Source organism: Nomascus leucogenys, chromosome 2 (assembly GCF_006542625.1).
Source record: "Nomascus leucogenys isolate Asia chromosome 2, Asia_NLE_v1, whole genome shotgun sequence".
Lineage (NCBI taxonomy): Eukaryota > Metazoa > Chordata > Mammalia > Primates > Hylobatidae > Nomascus > Nomascus leucogenys.
Window position 1 is genome coordinate 83834413 of NC_044382.1, and position 19018 is coordinate 83853430.

At 46.2% G+C, this 19018-nt stretch overlaps 1 protein-coding gene across 1 annotated transcript in view; it reads left to right on the forward strand.

The window, feature by feature from the left end:
• The window catches only part of LOC100595944 (dynein heavy chain 3, axonemal), a 216102-nt gene that overhangs the window by 163768 nt on the left and 33316 nt on the right, over positions 1-19018 (forward strand). Inside the window, exons 49-52 of the mRNA XM_030799977.1 lie at positions 1490-1655; positions 4523-4739; positions 9046-9228; positions 14609-14807. Coding sequence (XP_030655837.1) covers positions 1490-1655; positions 4523-4739; positions 9046-9228; positions 14609-14807 — 765 coding nt within the window. The remainder of the gene's footprint in view (positions 1-1489; positions 1656-4522; positions 4740-9045; positions 9229-14608; positions 14808-19018) is intronic.

Here is a 19018-nt window from a genome sequence, read left to right on the forward strand (position 1 = left end):
CTCTTATCTCTGTCTCCATCACCTTCCCATTAGCTAAGCTGCCATCCTCTTACCCAGGCTCACCTCTGCAACTAATCATTCTAGCTCCATTCTTGTCTGTTCCATGAAGCCAGGCTGATTTTTTTCATATGCTGCAAATATTATCATTGTGTTCATGCATGCATACACACACACACACACACACACACACACATTGGGATAAGGACCAAAATTACTAACCTGTGGTCTCATAAGGCCATAAGGCCACCTGCCAGACTGTCCTCTGTATCCCCTCCACCTTCATCTTTTCAAACCATCCCCCTTTCTCTTTTTTTTTCTTTTTTTTTGATATAGGGTCTTGCTCTGTCACCCAGGCTGGAGTGCAGTGATGTGGTTCTAGCTCACTGCAGCCTCAACTTCCTGGGCTCAAGTGATCCTCTCACCTCAGCCTCCTGAGTACCTGGGACTACAGGCACACACCACCATGCCCAGCCAATTTTTTCCATTTTTGTAGAGATGGTGGACGGGGGTGTGGGGTTCACTTTGTTGCCCAGGCTGGTCTGAAACTCCTGGGCTCAAATGATCCTCCTGCCTCAGCCTCCCAAAGTGTTGGGATTATAGACATAAGCCACTGTGCCAGGCCTCTGTTCTTTACCCACACTGACCTTTCACTTCCACCTAGACATCATGCTCCCTTCCACCACACATAGTCTAAATAAACAATGAATGGAATTTTAAGTGTGGAACCCAAAATTTGTGATTGGCCAGAGATGGGATCAGAAACAAGCAGATGACCTCACAGCAACTTCTATAAGTAACAGTGTATGGCTCCCGTATATCAGCACAAATACAGCAAGTCGATCAAAGGGCTCTAGCCACTCTGGCTACGCGACCCGAGGGATGCAGAAGGAACAATAGAGTGTGTATTGGAGACCAGTTAGAAGGTAATAGATTCAGGCATGGTGGCTCACGCCTGTAATCCCAGCACTTTGGGAGGCTGAGGCAGGCAGATCACTTGAGGTCAGGAGTTTGAGACCAGCCTGGCCAACATGGTGAAACCCCATCTCTACTAAAAATACAAAAATTAGCTGGAAGTGGTGGTGGGTGCCTATAGTCCCAGCTACTCAGGAGGCTGAGGCAGGAGAATAGCTTGAACCCGGGAGGCAGAGGTTGCAGTGAGCTGAGATTGCGCCACTGCACTCCAGTCTGGGTGACAGAGCAAGAATCTGTCTTAATAAAAAATAAAAAATAAAAAAATTTTTTTTTTAAAAAAAGAGACTATTGTAATGGGCTCCTTACAAGTTAGCTCCTCACAAAGTTAAGTGAAAATATCCCGCTAATTATCCCGCAATTCCCAGGCACTCATTATGCCCATTGACAGTCACATCCCTGGAGCGCCAAGAGGAAGCCTGGCTCCACTTACCCACCAGAATCCTTGGGAACACCTGCCTGCCTCCTTGAGTCCACCTGCCTCGGAGGAAGGTAATTAACAAAATCTCCTTTTCATTAGCCATGAGTCCGATTGGGGATGCCTTCAGGAACCGCCTGCGGATGTTCCCTTCGCTGATCAATTGCTGTACAATTGATTGGTTCCAGTCCTGGCCCACAGATGCCTTAGAGTTGGTGGCTAACAAATTTCTAGAGGATGTGGAGCTTGATGACAACATTCGGATAGAGTAAGTGTTGATTGCATTTTAGGACTCTAGATATTCCAAATTGGAAGTCCAGATGCTGGCTCTATTTTTGTTGTTGTTTTGAAGATTTCTCAATTTGTATATAGCAAATGTCTTATGCTTTTAAATTGAATCACAGTTAGTTAGATATTTAATAAAGCATCTTTTCTATAAAAGAAGAAAATTTCATTGTTCAGAATTGTCCTGGAGATATGCACTGTTGTCCTAGCTATGAGAACCTGGAAATAATGAATAGATATTTCAGTAGTCCTAGAATGTGCGTTCTCAACAGGAAGAACATTGCTGCTGAGACCACAAAAAAATGGTTGTTTGTTTGTTTATTTGTTTTTGAGATGGAATCTTGCTCTATCCCCCAGGCTGGAGTGCAGTGGTGCAATCTCAGCTCACTGCAACCTTCCCCTCCCAGATTCAAGTGATTCTCATGCCTCAGCCTCCCCTAAGCAGCTGGGATTACAGGCACCTGCCACCACGCCCAGCTAATTTTTATATTTTTACTAGATACGGGGTCTCGCCATGTTGGCCAGGGTGGTCTCGAACTCCTGACTTCAGGTGATCCGCCTGCCTTGGCCTCCCAAAGTGCTGGGAATACAGGTGTGAGCTACTGTGCCCAGCAAAAATTAGTTCCTATAAGGGTGAAAACTTACTCTTTTGTGTATAAAGCGTATATCTATATATATGGCATTTAATTTGGCTAGAGTAAGGGAAGAGATGAGAATATCAATCATTCTGGATGTTCCATGAAGACTAGAGATCAGTCAACCTTGTCTACTTCTGTATCCTTAGTTTCTAGAAGGTGCTTGGCACATAGTAGGTTCAATCACTGTTTATTTTATTTATTTATTTATTTACCTATTTATTTTGAGATGGAGTCTTGCTCTGTCGCCAAGGTTGGAGTGCAGTGGTGTGATCTTGGCTCACTGCAACCTCCGCCTCCCGGGTTGAAGTGATTCTTGTGCCTCAGCCTCCTGAGTAGCTGAGATTACAGGTGTGAGCCTCCATGCCCAGCTAATTTTTGGATTTTTAGTGGACATTGAGTTTCACCATGTTGGCCAGGCTGGTCTCAACTGACCTTAAGTGATCTGCCTGCCTCGGCCTCCCAAAGTGCTGGAATTACAGGCGTGAGCCACCACACCCAGCCTCAATCACTGTTTATTAAATGAATGGATGAAAAATGAGGAAGTAGGCAGGGGTGAGAGTGTCAATGGCCTTAAATTCCATTTGGGGTATTTTGAACTTTATTATCTAGACCCGAAGACCCTTAACCTGGGTCCATGTGCTTGTGGGTAGAATTCAGTGGGTCGAGGAATATGAATGGGAAACACTACATCTTCATTTCCAATGACATCCAACTGGTACTTTGCATTTCCTCCAGTGATGAATGTGGGCAGTAAACCCCAGTGGGACGAGCAGGGCCTGACTTTGTTACCAGTAGGAATCATAGTTATTTGCAGAACTCATTCCGTCATTACAGTTAACTCAGTGTATAATTTTCTTCAAATTGATGGTGCTTTTTAGACCTGCTGCCCACTCTTGTTATTTAATGCAGAAGCTGACAAACTATGGTTCATGGGCCTAGTTCAATTCACCCTGCTTTTGTAAATAAAGCTTTATTGGAACACAGCCATACCAATTGGTTTACACACCATCTGTGGCTGTTTTTGCACTATAATGGCAGAGTTGAGTAGCTGTGACAGATATCATGTGGTCCACAAAGGCTAAAATATTTACTATCTGACCCTTTCCAGAAAAAATTTACTAATCCCTGATTTAATGCCTCAGTAAAACAGCATGTATATTACTATATTACAAATTTTAAAATATTTTAAAACACTTCGAAAAGTGTATTTCAATATAATTGGTTTCCCTGGTAATTCTGTGTTTTATTTTATGCATTTTTAAAAATTGTCTGGGCATGGTGGTTCACGCCTGTAATCCCAGCACTTTGGCAGGCCAAGGCGGGCGGATCACTTGAGGTCAGGAGTTTGAGACCAGCCTGGGCAACATAGCAACCCCCACCCCCAGCCCCACTGTCTCTACTAAAAATGGAGTAGATTAGCTGGGTGTGGTGGTGTGTGCCTGAGACTTCAGCTACTCGGGAGGCTGAGGTGGGAGGATCACTTGAGCCAGGGAGGTTAAGGCTACAGTGAGCCATGATTATGCCTCTGCACTCCAGCCTGGATGACAGAGTGCAATCCTGTCTCTCTGTCTCTCTCTCTCTATTTTTTTTTTCTACAAAGTCAGGGGATTTCTCCAAACTACCAAAGTTTAGGAACTCCTGCTTAAGCCCTGATGATTCATCAAAGGGATCAGTGATAGAAATGACTTGATCAAAGATCATTTGTGGCCAGGCGTGGTGGCTCATGCCTGTAATCCCAGCACTTTGGGAGGCCAAGGAGAGCGGATCACCTGAGGTCAGGAGTTTCAGACTAGCCTGACCAACATGGTGAAACCCTGTCTCTACTAAAAATACAAAAATTAGCTGGACATGGTGATACATGCCTGTAATCCCAGCTACTCAGAAGGCTGAAGCAGGAAAATCACTTGAGACTGGGAGGCAGAGGTTGCAGTGAGCTGAGATCGCGCCACTGCACTCCAGCCTGGGTGTCAGAGAGAGACACTGCCTCAAAAAATTAATAAATAAAAAAAATAAAATCATTTGTGTGAGAGTATGCACCTATGCACCTTGGCTGTCCTTCTCTGCCTCAGCTCTGTGGACATGTCTTCAGAGAGGATTCTAGTGGGTCATAGTGTATGTGCCCTTCTCACACCCTCATGTCTATAACTAAAGCTGTACTGGATCTCCCTGGAGGACGTTGGGTCCTACCTAAGCGCCTTGGTGTCCTCGGCAGGGTCGTCTCCATGTGCAAATATTTCCAAGAGAGCGTCAAGAAGCTGTCATTCGATTATTACAACAAACTTCGAAGACACAACTATGTTACCCCCACCTCCTACCTCGAATTGATTCTAACCTTCAAGACGCTCCTGAATAGCAAGAGGCAAGAGGTGGCTATGATGAGGAACCGCTACCTGACAGGCTTGCAGAAACTCGACTTTGCAGCTTCACAGGTGAGCACTGCCAAAACAGAACAGAGATGAAGAGGCCAGGGATGAGGTGGATGTGCCAAGGCACGTGTTCAGGTGCAGAATTAAGAGGACACCAAATCAAGCAGAATGTGACCCTGCATTTGCAGAGCTTACCTTACCTACATCACTGTAATCCCTGTGGGATCCTGTCTTTAAGATTTTGATATTTTGTTCATCATGGGTTTTTTGCATTAATTTTGATTTCTTAACCTATTGCAATAATGTATTATTTATCTTGAGTACTTTTTTTTTTAATGACTCCTTAAGTTTTGTACTCAAGGTGAGTGCCTCCCTTGTCTCATCTTGTGGGGACCTGGGCAGGATAAGGCAGTGAATGGTTCAAGGTATCTTTGTGGAGTCAGATCTGGGCCCAAATTTATCTCTACAGCATACCAGCTGTAGAGCCAGGGTCATGTTCTTTCACTTCTGTGAACCTCAGATTCCTCTTCTATAAAAAGGTGAAGGCCCAGTGCAGTGGCTCACGCCTGTAATCCCAGGATTTGGGAGGTCAAAGCGGGAGGATCACTTGAGGCCAGGAGATTGCTTGAGACAAGCCTGGGAAACATAGCAAGACCCCATCTCTACAAATAAATAAATAAATAAATAAAATCAGCCAAGTGTAGTGGCACGTGCCTGTAGTCCCAACTACTTGGGAGGCTGAGGTGGGAGGATCACTTGAGCCCAGGAGTTTGAGGCTGCAGTGAGCTATGATTGTATCACTGCACTCCAGCTGGGGTAACAGAGTGAGACCTTGTCTCTTTATTTTATTATAATTATTTCTTTTGAGACGAAGTCTCGCTCTGTCACTGAAGCTGGAATGCAGTAGTGCAATCTTGGCTCACTGCAACCTCCACCTCCCGGGTTCAAGTGATCCTCCTGTCTCAGCATTCCAAATAGCTGGTACTACAGGTGTGTGCCACCACGCCCAGCTAATTTTTGTATTTTTAGTAGAGACAGGGTTTTGCCATGTTGGCCAGTCTGGTCTCGAACTCCTGACCTCAGGTGATCTGCCCACCTTGGCCTCCCAAAGTGCTGGGATTACAGGCATGAGCCACTGCGCCTGGCCACCTTGTCTCTTTAAAAAAGAAGAAAAAAATAAGTGGTAGCAGTTTTCACTGTATAGGGCTGTTATGAAGATGAAGTAAGCTGACACAGTGTAGCCCTTAGCAAAATTCCTGGCACATGAGTTATTAATTAATTTGTTCTTAGAGCCACCTGAAAAATTATCTAAAATGAAAGCTGTACTAGGAGATGGATTTTCAACCCCAATAAAGACCTAAGACCATTGACTGATTTACAGAGCTTGGCTCTGTATACAGCAAACCCACAAACACTGCAATGCAGGGATGGGAGAGAACATTGGAAATGGCCTCTGTTGCTCTGTTCCTGGGGATGTGAGTGGTTGGTTTTTAGAGATGTTGAAACTGAAGTCTGTCCAGCAAGGGTGAGGTCGGTCATGTCTGAGGAACAGCAAAAGGACCTAAGACAGTCTAGACCAGAAAATAAAATAATTGCACCAGTTAACATTTCTTGGGTCCTACCGCATCCCTAGTGCTGTGTATGAAGAAAGTATTGTTATCATCTCCATGTGATACACAAAGAAACCAGGACACAGAGAGGCCAGGTGACTCGCCCATGATCACACAGCCTGGTGAGTGGTCAGGCCAGAACTGAAACTTAGATCTGCATGACTCGAAAATCTGTGTTCCTAACCAGGCCAGCCTGCTGTGCTTCTGGTCTCACACAGGCTCACTGGGGGCATTGGGTTCAAGGTCATGAAAACTCTCTAAATACATGAAACCGAACCCTGTTTGTCTGAGCTGCCTTAAAAGGCAGAATCACGACCAGTGAGTGAAAACCTCAGGGGGGTAAATTCTAGCTCTGCATCAGGAAAAGCTATTGGGTTTTTTTTGTTTGTTTTTGTTTTTGACAGAGTCTCATTCCATCACCCAGGCTGGAGTGCAGTGGCGCAATCTCGACTCACTGCAACCTCTACCTCCCGCATTCAAGCAATTCTCCTGCCTCAGTCTCCCGAGTAGCTGGGATTACAGGCACGTGCCACCATGCCTGGCTAATTTTTATGTTTTTAGTAGGGACAGGGTTTCTCCATATTGGTCAGGCTGGTCACGAACTCCTGACCTCAAGTGATCTGCCCACTTCAGCCTCCCAAAGTGCTGGGATTGCAGGTGTGAGCCACTGAGCCCGGCCTAATGGGTTTAATTGTCTGAAAAATGGCACAACCCTCATGAGAGGTGGTGAGCTCCCCATTATTAGAGGAGTTCAGAGACCAGAAAACTACTTGGCAGGAATGTTTTATAGAGCATCAGACTGTCTTAGTCAGCTTGGGCTGCCATAGCAAAATATCCTAAACTGGGTGGCTTCAACAACAAACGTTTACTTATTTCTCATAGTTCTGGAGGCTGGGAAGTTCAAGATCAAGACACTAGCAGATCCAGTGTCTGGTGGGGGCTCTTTTCCTGGTTTGCAGACAGCTGCCATCTTGCTGTGTCCTCACATAGTGGGAAGAGACAGATCTCACATGGCTTCCTCTTTTTATTATATAAGGGCATTTACCCCATCATGTGGGCCTTACCCTTACGACCTCTTCTAACTCTAATTACCTTCAAAGACCTCACCTATAATTATCATCAAATTGGGGATTAGGCTTCAACATATAAATCTGAGGAGGATACAAATATTTAGTCCACAGTACCATTGGAAAAAGTAGCCTTAAAATATCTTCTATGCCAGCTGTGTTTTTTCTTCATAGCCTTTAAACAAATGTAGCTTTAAAAAATTATTTTGTCTGGGCACAGTGGCTCATGCCTGTAATCCCAGAACTTTGGGAGGCCAAGGCAGGGGGATCACCTGAGGTCAGGAATTCAAGACCAGTCTGGCCAACATGGTGAAACCCCATCTCTACTAAAAATACAAAAATGAGCTGGGTGTGGTAGCACATGCCTGTAATCCCAGCTACATGGGAGGCTGAAGCAGGAGAATTGCTTGAACCCAGGAGGCAGAGGTTGCAGTGAGCTGAGATCTCACCACTGTACTCCAGCCTGGGTGATAGAGTGAGACTTCATCTCAAAAAAAGAAAAAAAAATTTTAACTTAAAAAAAATTTGTAGAGACCAGTTCTCACTGTTTCCCAGGCTGGTCTTGAACTTCTGGGCTCAAGCAATTCTCCCACTCTACTTCCCAAATTGCTGGGATTACAAGCCAAGAAAAAAAAGGTAGTTAAAAAACAAATTTCTTGGCCGGGCACGGTGGCTCATGCCTGTAATCCCAGCACTTTGGGAGGCTGAGACGGGTGGATCACCTGAGGTCAGGAGTTCTAGACCAGCTTAACCAACATGGTGAAACTCCGTCTCTACTAAAAATATAAAAATTAGCCAGGCGTGGTGGTGTGTGACTGTAGTCCCAGCTACTTGGGAGGCTGAGACAGGAGAATTGCTTGAACCCGGGAGTCAGAGGTTGCAGTGAGCCAAGATCGTGCCACTGCACTCCAGCCTGGGTGACAAAGCGAGACTCTGTCGAAAAAAAAAAAAAAAAGTCTTAACTTGCTTTTGCTCTGTCTCTCTCCCATTACCCCCAACACTATAATATAGACTCGGTGAGGGAGGAAATGGTTTTTAAAAAACTTTTTAATTCTCATTGTTCAATTCCCACCTATGAGTGAGAACATGCGGTGCTTGGTTTTTTGTCCTTGTGATAGTTTACTGAGAATGATGGTTTCCAGTTTCATCCATGTCCCTACAAAGGACATGAACTCATCATTTTTTATGGCTGCATAGTATTCCATGGTGTAGGTGGGGGGAGGGAGGAGGGACAGCATTAGGAGATATACCTAATGCTAAATGACGAGTTAATGGGTGCAGCACACCAACATGGCACATGAATACATATGTAACAAACCTGCACATTGTGCACATGTACCCTAAAACTTAAAGTATAATAATAATAAAAAAAGAAAAAAAATTTATTTCTATTTCTAGCACTCCTAATGTACATTATTATATAATTATAAAAAAAAATTTTTTTTAGTTTACAATTATATGTCTAGTGCCTAGCACAGTGCTTGATAACCACAACGCAGAGTGTAAACTCAATAATTGTGTTGAAAAACCTATGAGATAATCACTAGGAAACAAATCTGTACCCAGGACCATGTCAAAATCATTAGTACATATTTTCTGCTTATGTCATAGGTTGGAGAATCGTTTCAACTCTTGTCTACCTTGCCATTTTCAGTGCTGACCCTGGATTTCTCCCACCTCTCTCCTTGCTAGGTAGCGGTCATGCAAAGAGAACTGACAGCTCTTCAACCTCAACTCATCCTCACCTCTGAGGAAACTGCCAAGATGATGGTGAAAATTGAAGTGGAGACGAGAGAAGCTGATGCAAAGAAACTTCTGGTGCAGGCAGATGAAAAAGAAGCCAATGCTGCTGCTGCCATTGCCCAAGGAATCAAGGTAGAAAGACTGTGAAGAAAGGGAGGGACATAGTGCTGCCGAATGAGCATGGTTATGCCCATCTTATAGATGAGAAAAGTGAGGCTCAGAAAGAGTAGGCAAGGCTGGGCATGGTGGGCTCACAGCTGTAATCCCAGCACTTTGGGAGACCAAGAGAGGTGGATCACCTGAGATTAGGAGTTCAAGACCAGCCTGACCAACATGGTGAAACCTCATTTCTACTGAAAAAAAAAAATTAGCCAGGTGTGGTGGCGTGCGTCTGTAATCCCAGTTACTCAAAAAGCTGAGGCAGGGGAATTGCTTGAACCTGGGAGGCGGAGGTCGCAGTGAGCCGAGATTGCAACACTGCACTCCAGCCTGGGAGACAAGAGTGAAACTCCGTCTAAAAAATAATAATAATAATAATAAGGGGTAGGCGACTCTCCCAGCATCATATAGCTGATAAGTGATGAAGCAAGTTGTTCTGAAACATGGCTGAAACCAGGAAGCATTAAGACCCAACATATGGGCAGGTGTGGTGGCTCACACCTGTCATCCCAGAGCTTTGGGAGACAAAGGTGCCGCTGCAATCCATAGCTCACAGCAGCCTTGAACACTTGGACTAAAGTGATTCTCCCGCCTCAGCCTCCCGAGTAGCTGACCAAGACCCTGTATTGTCTAAAAAACAAAACAAAACAAAAAAGTGGCCAGGTGCAGTGGCTCATGCCTGTAATCCCAGTACTTTGGGAGGCTGAGGTGGGTGGATTGCTTGAGTCCTGGAGTTCAAGACCAGCCAAGTTCAAGACCAGCCTGGGCAGCATGGCAAACCCCATCTCTACAAAAAATGTAAAAAAAATTAGCCAGCTGTGGTGGCATATACCTATGGTCCCAGCTACTCAGGAGACTGAGGTGGGAGGGTCCTGAGACCAGGAGGTCGAGGCTACAGTGGGTCCAGGTAGCACCACTGCACTCCAGCCTGGGTGACAGCAAGACCCAGTCTCAAAAGCAAACAAACAAACAAACAAACAAACAAAAAGACTCTATTTTTGACCTCATCTTTTACCACTTTTCCTTCATTCCCTGTACTCTGGCCATGTTGGTCTCCTAGCTATTCATTAAATAATCATAAGCCGCACTCCCACCCCAGAGCCTTTGAACTGGCTGTTCCCTCTACACAGAATGCCCTTCCTTTTGATATCCACATGGCTGTTTCCTTCGCCTCCATCGTATTTTTGCTCAATTATGCCTGGCGTGTTGTAGGCGTGGAATAAATATTTGTTGAATGACAGAATGTTGAACCTAGAGGAAACCTGCTTGAAGGTGATTCTTGTGCCAGAGAGGAAATAGTCCTGGTAAGGGCTTGACCTACATTCAGGTAGTAGAAGAAAATCTACTTCTTCTATTAGCACTGATGTGATGTTGTATATTTCACAAAGCACTTTGAAGTACATGGTTACATTTGAGCATTACTTTGAGACTTCAGAATGACAGATCTGGCCAGGCAAGGTGGCTCATGCCTGTAATCCCAGTACTTCAGGAGGCCAAGGTGGGCAGATCACTTGAGGTCAGGTGTTCGAGAACAGCCTGGCCAACATGACAAAACCTTGTCTCTACTAAGAATACAAAAATTAGCTGGGCGTGGTGGCGCATGCTTGTGATCCCAGCTACTCAGGAGGCTGAGGTGGGAGAATTTCTTGAACCCGAGAGGTAGAGGTTACAGTGAGTCGAGATCGCACTGATGCATTCCAGCCTCAGCAACAGAGTGAGACCTTATCTCAAAAAAAAAGAAAAAGAAAAAGAATGACAGACATGGGCATATGAGAGTTGACAGCATTGAGGTTCAGTGGTAAATTGATTTTCCAGAGCTGCATGGTTAGTTAGTGGGATTAGAAGCCAAGGTTTATGGCACCTACCTTAACATACTTGAACCTATGCCCCCACTTAACAGAAAATTCTCTCAACCATTTTTCAAACAAGGGCTTGACCAAAAAGCAGCCTATGTCTGTATTCTATCATAAATAGGTCATGGTGGCTGGGCACGGTGGCTCACGCCTGTAATCCCAGCACTTTAGGAGGCTGAGGCAGGTGGATCACTTGAGGTCAGGAGTTGGAGACCAGCCTGGCCAATATGGTGAAACCCTGTCTCTATTAAAAGTATAAAAATTAGCCGGGCGTGGTGGTGGGCACCTGTAATCCCAGCTATTCAGGAGGCCCAAGCACAAGAATCACTTGAACCTGGGAGGCAGAGGTTACAGTGAGCCAACATCATGCCACTGCACTCCAGCCTGAGTGACCAAAAAAAAAAAAAAAAAATGTCATGGGGCATTGTCTCAGAAGGGCAGGTCTTTTTGTTTGGCTTTTCTCCACTGAGTCCTGAGACCTGGCCTGTGGGAGATCCCCTGGGTGGGTCTGATCCCTGTCAGAGTCACATAATGAATACCCTGAATTACAGATGCTTTTTCACTTGTAATCCTAGTAGAACAGACAAGAGGTGAATGGAAACCATCAGTGATAGTGGGCCAGCCATGGTGGGTCATGCCTTTAATCCCAGTGCTTTGGGAGGCTGAGGCAGGCAGATGGCTTAAGGCAAGGAGGAATTTCAGACCAGCCCGAGTAACAATAGTGAAAACTCTTCTCTACAAAAAACTAAAAAGAAAAAAATTGGCCAGGTGCAATGGAGCACACCTGCAGTCTTAGCTACTCAGGAGCCTGAGACAGGAGGATCACTTGATTCCAGGAGCTGCAGTGAGCTATGATCCCACCACTGCACTCTCGCCTGGACAACGGAGTAAGATCTTATCTCAAAAAAAGAAAAAGAAAAAAACGAGGAGATTTCAAGTAACAATTCTGAATTTTCAGCTTTTTTTTTTTTTTTTGAGACGGAGTCTCACTCTGTCGCCCAGGCTGGAGTGCAGTGGCGCAGTCTCGGCTCACTGCAAGCTCCGCCTCCCAGGTTCACGCTATTCTCCTGCCTCAGCCTCTCCGAGTAGCTGGGACTACAGGCGCCCGCCACCACGCCCGGCTAATTTTTTGTATTTTTAGTAGAGACGGGGTTTCACTGTGGTCTCGATCTCCTGACCTCGTGATCCGCCCGCCTCAGCCTCCCAAAGTGCTGGGATTACAAGCGTGAGCCACCGCACCCGGCCTAATTTTCAGCTTTTCTTTGGAAAACATCAGGCAATCTGGCAACATCGGAGCTGCCCTCCCGGGTTGCACTCATCATCCGTATTAAATAGATGCTGCCCCTGTGTGTTCCAACTCACCAAAGCCTCAGCCCCACCCACTCACACTCACTGGCCTGGCCCCCTGAGGTGCATGAATTGGCAACTCTTTCATGGTTCTGTGCTAGAATCAGGTACATCAGGGCTCAATTTTTGCTCTGTCCTTTCCTAGCTTCAGTTTCTTCAACTATAAAATGGGAGTACTAAGAGGAAAACATGTAATATTTGTAGCCTGTGCCAGAGCGTAAGGGTCTATATTAGTGATTCTCCAAAACTGCCATTCTTTGCTCTATACCAAGGGGACTAGCCTATGGGACCAAGGCTAGCCCCTCTCCACATGTGGGTCGCAGAGGGAAGGAAAACAGCACAGCCAGAATTCTGCTCTGTAATGTCAGGCCAAACAGGGACTTGCTGGAGCAGGAGGGAGGTGAGTGATGGCGATGGCACAAGGTTTGTAAGGCGGTGACCCAGGACGCCCCACTACACCCACTCCCAGGCAATAACTGCCACATCAAGTTTCGGTGCAAAGGGTGAGGCTCAATGCTCTGCCATCCCATCCCTCCTCCAGGGAGTGACATCCTGGAATGAGTCAGGAAGTGGAAGAAACTACCCAGGGAGAAGAAACCGGTGTCTGATGTGCAGCTTTCCTGAGGCTTTTGTGTGGACTGGAATCCCTTCCTGGACCTTTCAGGGATGTGGCCCTCCTGCCCAGGAGGAGTTGCTAATTTTCTCTAATCTCCTCACACTCCCAGAAATGACACAAGATGGAATAGTGCCCAGTAGGGTACCGAATGCACAGTAGGAATGCAAATGAAATCCATATTAGGAGTTTCTGTTTGATCCTAATTTGGCTTTAAGAAACATAAATTTTAGTGTTTCTTTATATGGAGACAAAGTTAGTTCTCTGCTCTTTACCAAAAAAGAAAAAAAAAAAGTGATTTGTTAGAAACTCAGAAGTATGGCTGGGCACAGAGGCTCATGCTTGTAATCCCAGCAGTTTGGGAGGCCGAGGCGGGCGGATCACCTGAGGTCAGGAGTTCGAGACCAGCCTGGCCAACATGGTGAAACCCCATCTATACTAAAAATACAAAAATTAGTCAGATCTGGTGGCGGGTGCCTGCAGTCCCAGCTACTCGGGAGCCTGAAGTGCGAGAATCGCTTGAACCCGGGAAGCAGAAGTTGCAGTGAGCCGAGATCGCACCGCTGCTACAGTTCAGCCTGGATGATAGAGCGAGACTCTGTCTCAAAAAAAAAAAAAAAAAAAAAAAAGAAAGAAAGAAAAGAAAAGAATAGAGAAAAGAAAAGAAAAGAAATCCATACTGGGAAGACAAAGACTGGAAGAGCAAGAATCAGGTCACCAACACTTGATTCACAAGCGCAATGGTTTGCTTACATTGGTCAATTCTTTCCAATTATTTCTTTCCCCCCTAATGAGGATGATCAATGATACCAAAATTACTGCGATCTGATTACATTTCATCACATTGCACTGAACTCCATACCTGTCAAACAATCCAATTGCTCTTTTCATGCTAAGACTCAGGGGCAATTTTAAATTATTATGTTTTTAGCATAGAAACAAATGTGGTAACAACGCCTATGTGAGATTTTTGTTTTGCTTTAGTTTTTGTTTTTGTTTTTAGACAGAGTTTCACTCTTGTTGGCCAGGCTGGAGTGCAATGGCAAAATCTCAGCTCACTGCAACCTCCGCCTCACCGGTTCAGGCAATTCTTCTACCTCAGCCTCCTGAGTAGCTGAGATTACAAGCGCCCGCCACCACGCCTGGCTAATTTTTGTATTTTTAGTAGAGATAGGGTTTTGCCATGTTGGCCAGGCTGGTCTCGAACTCCTGACCTCAAGTGATCCACCGCGTTGGACTCCCAAAGTGCTGGGATTACAGGCATGAGCTACTGTGCCTGGCCAAAAAAGCAAATAAGTTGAATGCTCAGATGTTCGGGACATCCAGACCATAGCCCCAAAAGGCCATGCATGTGTTCCAGCTGCTGGTTAGCAGTCAGAGCCATTGTCCAGCTCCAGGGGCAGGCACCGTGTTAAAGGGGATCTGGAAGAGGAAGAGGAAGCACCTCTTCCTGCTTCCTGATGTAGGAGTGGAGCTCTGCTTCTTCCCCAGTGTGCCAGGCCCTGGGCACTCATCTCCTTTGTCCTCATGCTGCCCACAGAACGAATGTGAGGGGGACCTAGCTGAGGCAATGCCTGCACTCGAGGCTGCACTAGCTGCTCTGGACACCCTGAACCCAGCCGACATCTCGCTGGTGAAGTCGATGCAGAACCCACCAGGCCCTGTCAAACTGGTCATGGAGAGCATCTGCGTCATGAAAGGGATGAAGCCAGAGAGGAAGCCAGACCCCGGTGGCTCCGGTAACCCCCACCCCACCCCACTCAGATGCCTGCACAGGCTGCTCTTTCCTGGCAGTGGGGTGCCAGCACCCCATTGCATCCCCAAGTCGACTCCAGGCGTGCAGGCAAGATCACTGAGTTTGGAGGAATTAAGAAAGGAACCAGGCTGTGTGTGTGCACCCAAGGCCTCTCTCAGGCTTTTCCAGCAGCCTCCGCCCTCTCAGTCAGTTGGGAAAAATGCAGGTATCTGTAGGTGGAGCTGAGCTTAGTCAAGGCCTCTCCCTGCAAGTCATTACAAAAATGAAGGTCAGGTAGACAAAAGGCCTGGTGTGGAACAAACACAGTCATGTGTGGGTGACCAAGAGAGCTACAGAGAGAGAGAAACAGAGAGAGAAGCAGAGAAAGGGAGTTAGGGAAAGGAAAAGAATGAGACAGAGACAAAGAAAGGAACAGAGAGAAAGAGACTGAGAAATAAATGGAGACCCAGACACCTATACACACATGCATGCATGCACACACGCAACGACATGCACACGCATGCGCACACACACAGACATGCACACACATGCATGCACACACAGAGACATGCACACACGTGCATGCACATATAGACATGCATGCACACACATGCATACACAGAGCCATGCATGAACACATGCATGCACACTCATGCACACAGACATGCACTCACACACATGCATGCACACACATGCAGACATGCATACATACAGGCATGCACACGCATATGCACCCAAAGGGACAGGGGGACCAGGAGGAAATCAGGAGAAAGACAGAGACAAGGAAACACACACACACACACACACACACACACACACAGAAAGAGAAAGAGAGAGAGAGGAGATGGGGAGAGACTTGCACGCACAAATGAGATTCAGACATACAGGAGAGAGTAAGACATGAGGGGAGTGAAACAGGTAGAAATAGAGACTGAGAGACAAATATGCAGAGAGCGACAGAGAAATGGAGACAGAGAGACGCAGAGACACATGGAGTGCTAGATACAAAGAGAGACACAGAAACAGAGAGACAGAGTGGGAAGAAAAGAGACCAGAGAGAAGAGAGAGAGAGATGGGGAGAAAAAAAACACACGAAGACAGAGAAGAGGAGTTGGGGAGGGGGTGGGGTGGAGCAGGAGTGGGGAATGGAAAATTAGAGGGAGAGAGACATGGGCAGGAGACAAGGGCAAAGAGGCAGAGACAGCAATGGAGAGGAAGAAAGAGAGAGAGAGGGACAGATGAACAAAGAGAGAAAGAGGAGGATACAAAGAATTAGAAACGGGGAGAAAGGAATGGGGAAGGAGGAAGGAAAGCTCCTTCTACAGTTGAGCCTAGAAACATTAACAGGTGAATATTCATTCTCCTTCAAATTTAAATTAGATGTAGGACTTTGCATTAAGACCAGTGCCTTAGAGCTGAACAATGACTTTAAAAATCACCTCCAATTCTATTTCCTGCCTTTTGAGTCTTCCAGTCCTGGGAACAGTCTGGCTATTCCTTCATTCTTTCTGAAACGTTAGAAATCTCTACTCTAATCCCATCTAGGCGCAGTGGCTCACACCTATAATCCCAGCACTTTGGGAGGCTGAGGTGGGTGGATCACTTGAGCCCAGGAGTTTGAGACCAGCCTGGACAACTTGACAAAACCCCATCTCTACAAAAAATGCAAAATTTCCGCAGGCATGCTGGTGCACGTCTGTAGTCCCAGCTGCTCAGGAGGCTGAGAAGAGAGGAACGCTTGAGCCTGGGAGGTTGAGGTTGCAGTGAGCCGTGATCCTGCCACTGCTCTTTAGCCTGTATGACAGAGTGAGACCCTGTCTCAAGAAAGAAATCCCTGATTCCTCATTTGAGACCTTCTGGCTCCTGCTTCCCATTGCTTAGCATTCCCTCTTCTCTGGTGGGTATCAGGCCTACAATCACATAAAGCAGATGCAAAGCTCATCAGGAATAGCCAAGCAAAGAGCAGACTTTACAAGAGCATCCTTCAGGGAAGTAGCTGAGGTATAATAAGTTGGCCTTGAGCAAAGATGAGCTAGATAGTACTTCCGCACCCTGGCTGCACCCTAGAATCACCTGGAGAGCTTAAAGAATGCAGAAGTCGGCCAGATGTGGTGGGTCACTCCTGTAATCCCAGCACTTTGGGAGGCCAAGATGGGTGGATCACCTGAGGTCAGGAGTTCGAGACCAGCCCGGCCAACATGGTGAAATCCCATCTCTACTAAAAATACCAAAAAAAAAAAAAAAAAAAAAAATTAGCTGGGCATGGTGGTGTGTTCCTGTAATCCCAGCTACATGGAAGGCTGAGGCAGGAGAATTGCTTGAATCCGGGAGGCAGAAGTTGCAGTGAGCAGAGACCACGCCATTGCACTCCAGCCTGGGCAATAAGAACAAAACTCCATCTCAAAAAAAGAGCAGAAGTCTGTGCCCCACTCCTAGAGAGTCTCATTCCATTGGTCTGGGATGCGGCCTGAGCATTAGGATTTTTTTTTTTAAGCTCCCCCTGCAGCTGGGGTTGAGACCTGCTGAGATACACAAAGCACAGCCAGGTCATGAATGTCACTTCTCATCTTGGATCACTGATGATCAGCACAGAACCCATCATTAAATTAAAATTAAAGCAAATTATGCCTATTATTCACCCAAACCATGGAATTGAGTGAGTATATTGAGATGGAGCAAAAGAGCAATTGAGTTAGTTCGGGGTACCTTGAATTTAAATGAAGCAGATCATTTTCTAGAATGCCAACAAAAACCTTCATGGGAAATATTTGGCCGATTTCTGCTCTTGTAATTAGGAATGGGACACGTTTGACCTGCTGTACTCAATGTGGTTTCTCAGAGTATAACTTTTTTGATGAGCCTGAGCTTGGCAAGTACCATGGGCCAAAAAGCTTCCCGAATTTTTTCCAATGTGTCAACAGAAGGAGCATTGTTCCAGGATGGGATTGAGACTCACTTGATTAGTTGTTAGTCAGCATGATGGGTGCTAAGGGGAATAAGGGCCTGGTTTTGTGTCTGGGCAGGCCACGGGTAGTCGTCTGTATAGGTGGAAGCCTGCAAGCTGCTTCTTCCAGCCTCCTTCATTCTCACAAGACCTTTGCCTCACTCACACGGTTCATCAAAGGGAGGACTGATTGGGCTCCATCCAACCCACCTCCCAGACTAGGGAAGGATATTTGAAACTCATCCCCATGGGCTGTGGCTCCTGCTGCCTTTTCCATCCATGAATAAGATAATGGGGTACTATTCATTCAACCCATATTTATTGATAACTAAGTACCAGGCAGTGTGCCAGGTTCTAGAAAACAGAAGAAGGTTACCGCTTTGAGGGAGAGGTAGATGGTAGAAAATAATTGAAAACTTACAGGTTGCAATAGGTGCTATAAAGGGAATGGATTTTCTAGCAAGCAACATGAAAGCAAATGCTGGTGCAGCGGGGAGGGGGGCCTCTCTTGTCAGAGAAGTCTAGGGAAACCTCTATATGGTGATGGCTTTTAAAACGAGGCCTCCAGCCTGGGCAACATGGCAAAACCTCATCTCTATAAAAAATACAAAGATTGGCTGGGCACAGCTGGGCATGGTGGCCCATACCTGTAATCCCAGCACTTTGGGAGGCTGAGGTGGGTGGATCACCTGAGGTCAGGAGTTCGAGACCAGCATGTCCAACATGGCAAAACCCCATCTCTACTAAAAGTACAAAAAATTAGCCGGGCGTGGTGGTGGGTGCCTGTAATCCCAGCTACTCGGGAGGCTGAGGTAGGAGAATCTCTTGAACCCAGGAGGCAGAGGTTGCAGTGAGCCAAGGTAACACCATTGCACTCCAGCCTGGGCAACAAGAGTGAGATTCCATCTCAAAAAAAAAAAAAAAAAAAAATTGTCTGGGCGCGGTGGCTCAGGCCTGGAATCTTAGCACTTTGGGAGGCCGAGGTAGGTGGATCACATGAGGTCAGGAGTTTAAGACCAGCCTGGTCAACATGGTAAAACCCCATCTCTACTAAAAATACAAAAATTAGCCAGGCGTGGTGGCACATGCCTGTAGTCCCAGCTCCTTGGGAGGCTGAGGCAGGAGGATCGCTTGAACCCAGGAGGCGAAGGTTGCAGTGAGCCAAGCTCAAGCCACTGCGCTCTAGCCTGGTTGACAGTGCAAGACTCTGTCTCAAAATAAATAAATAAATGAATAAATAAAACAAAATAAAATAAAATGAGGCCTGAGGT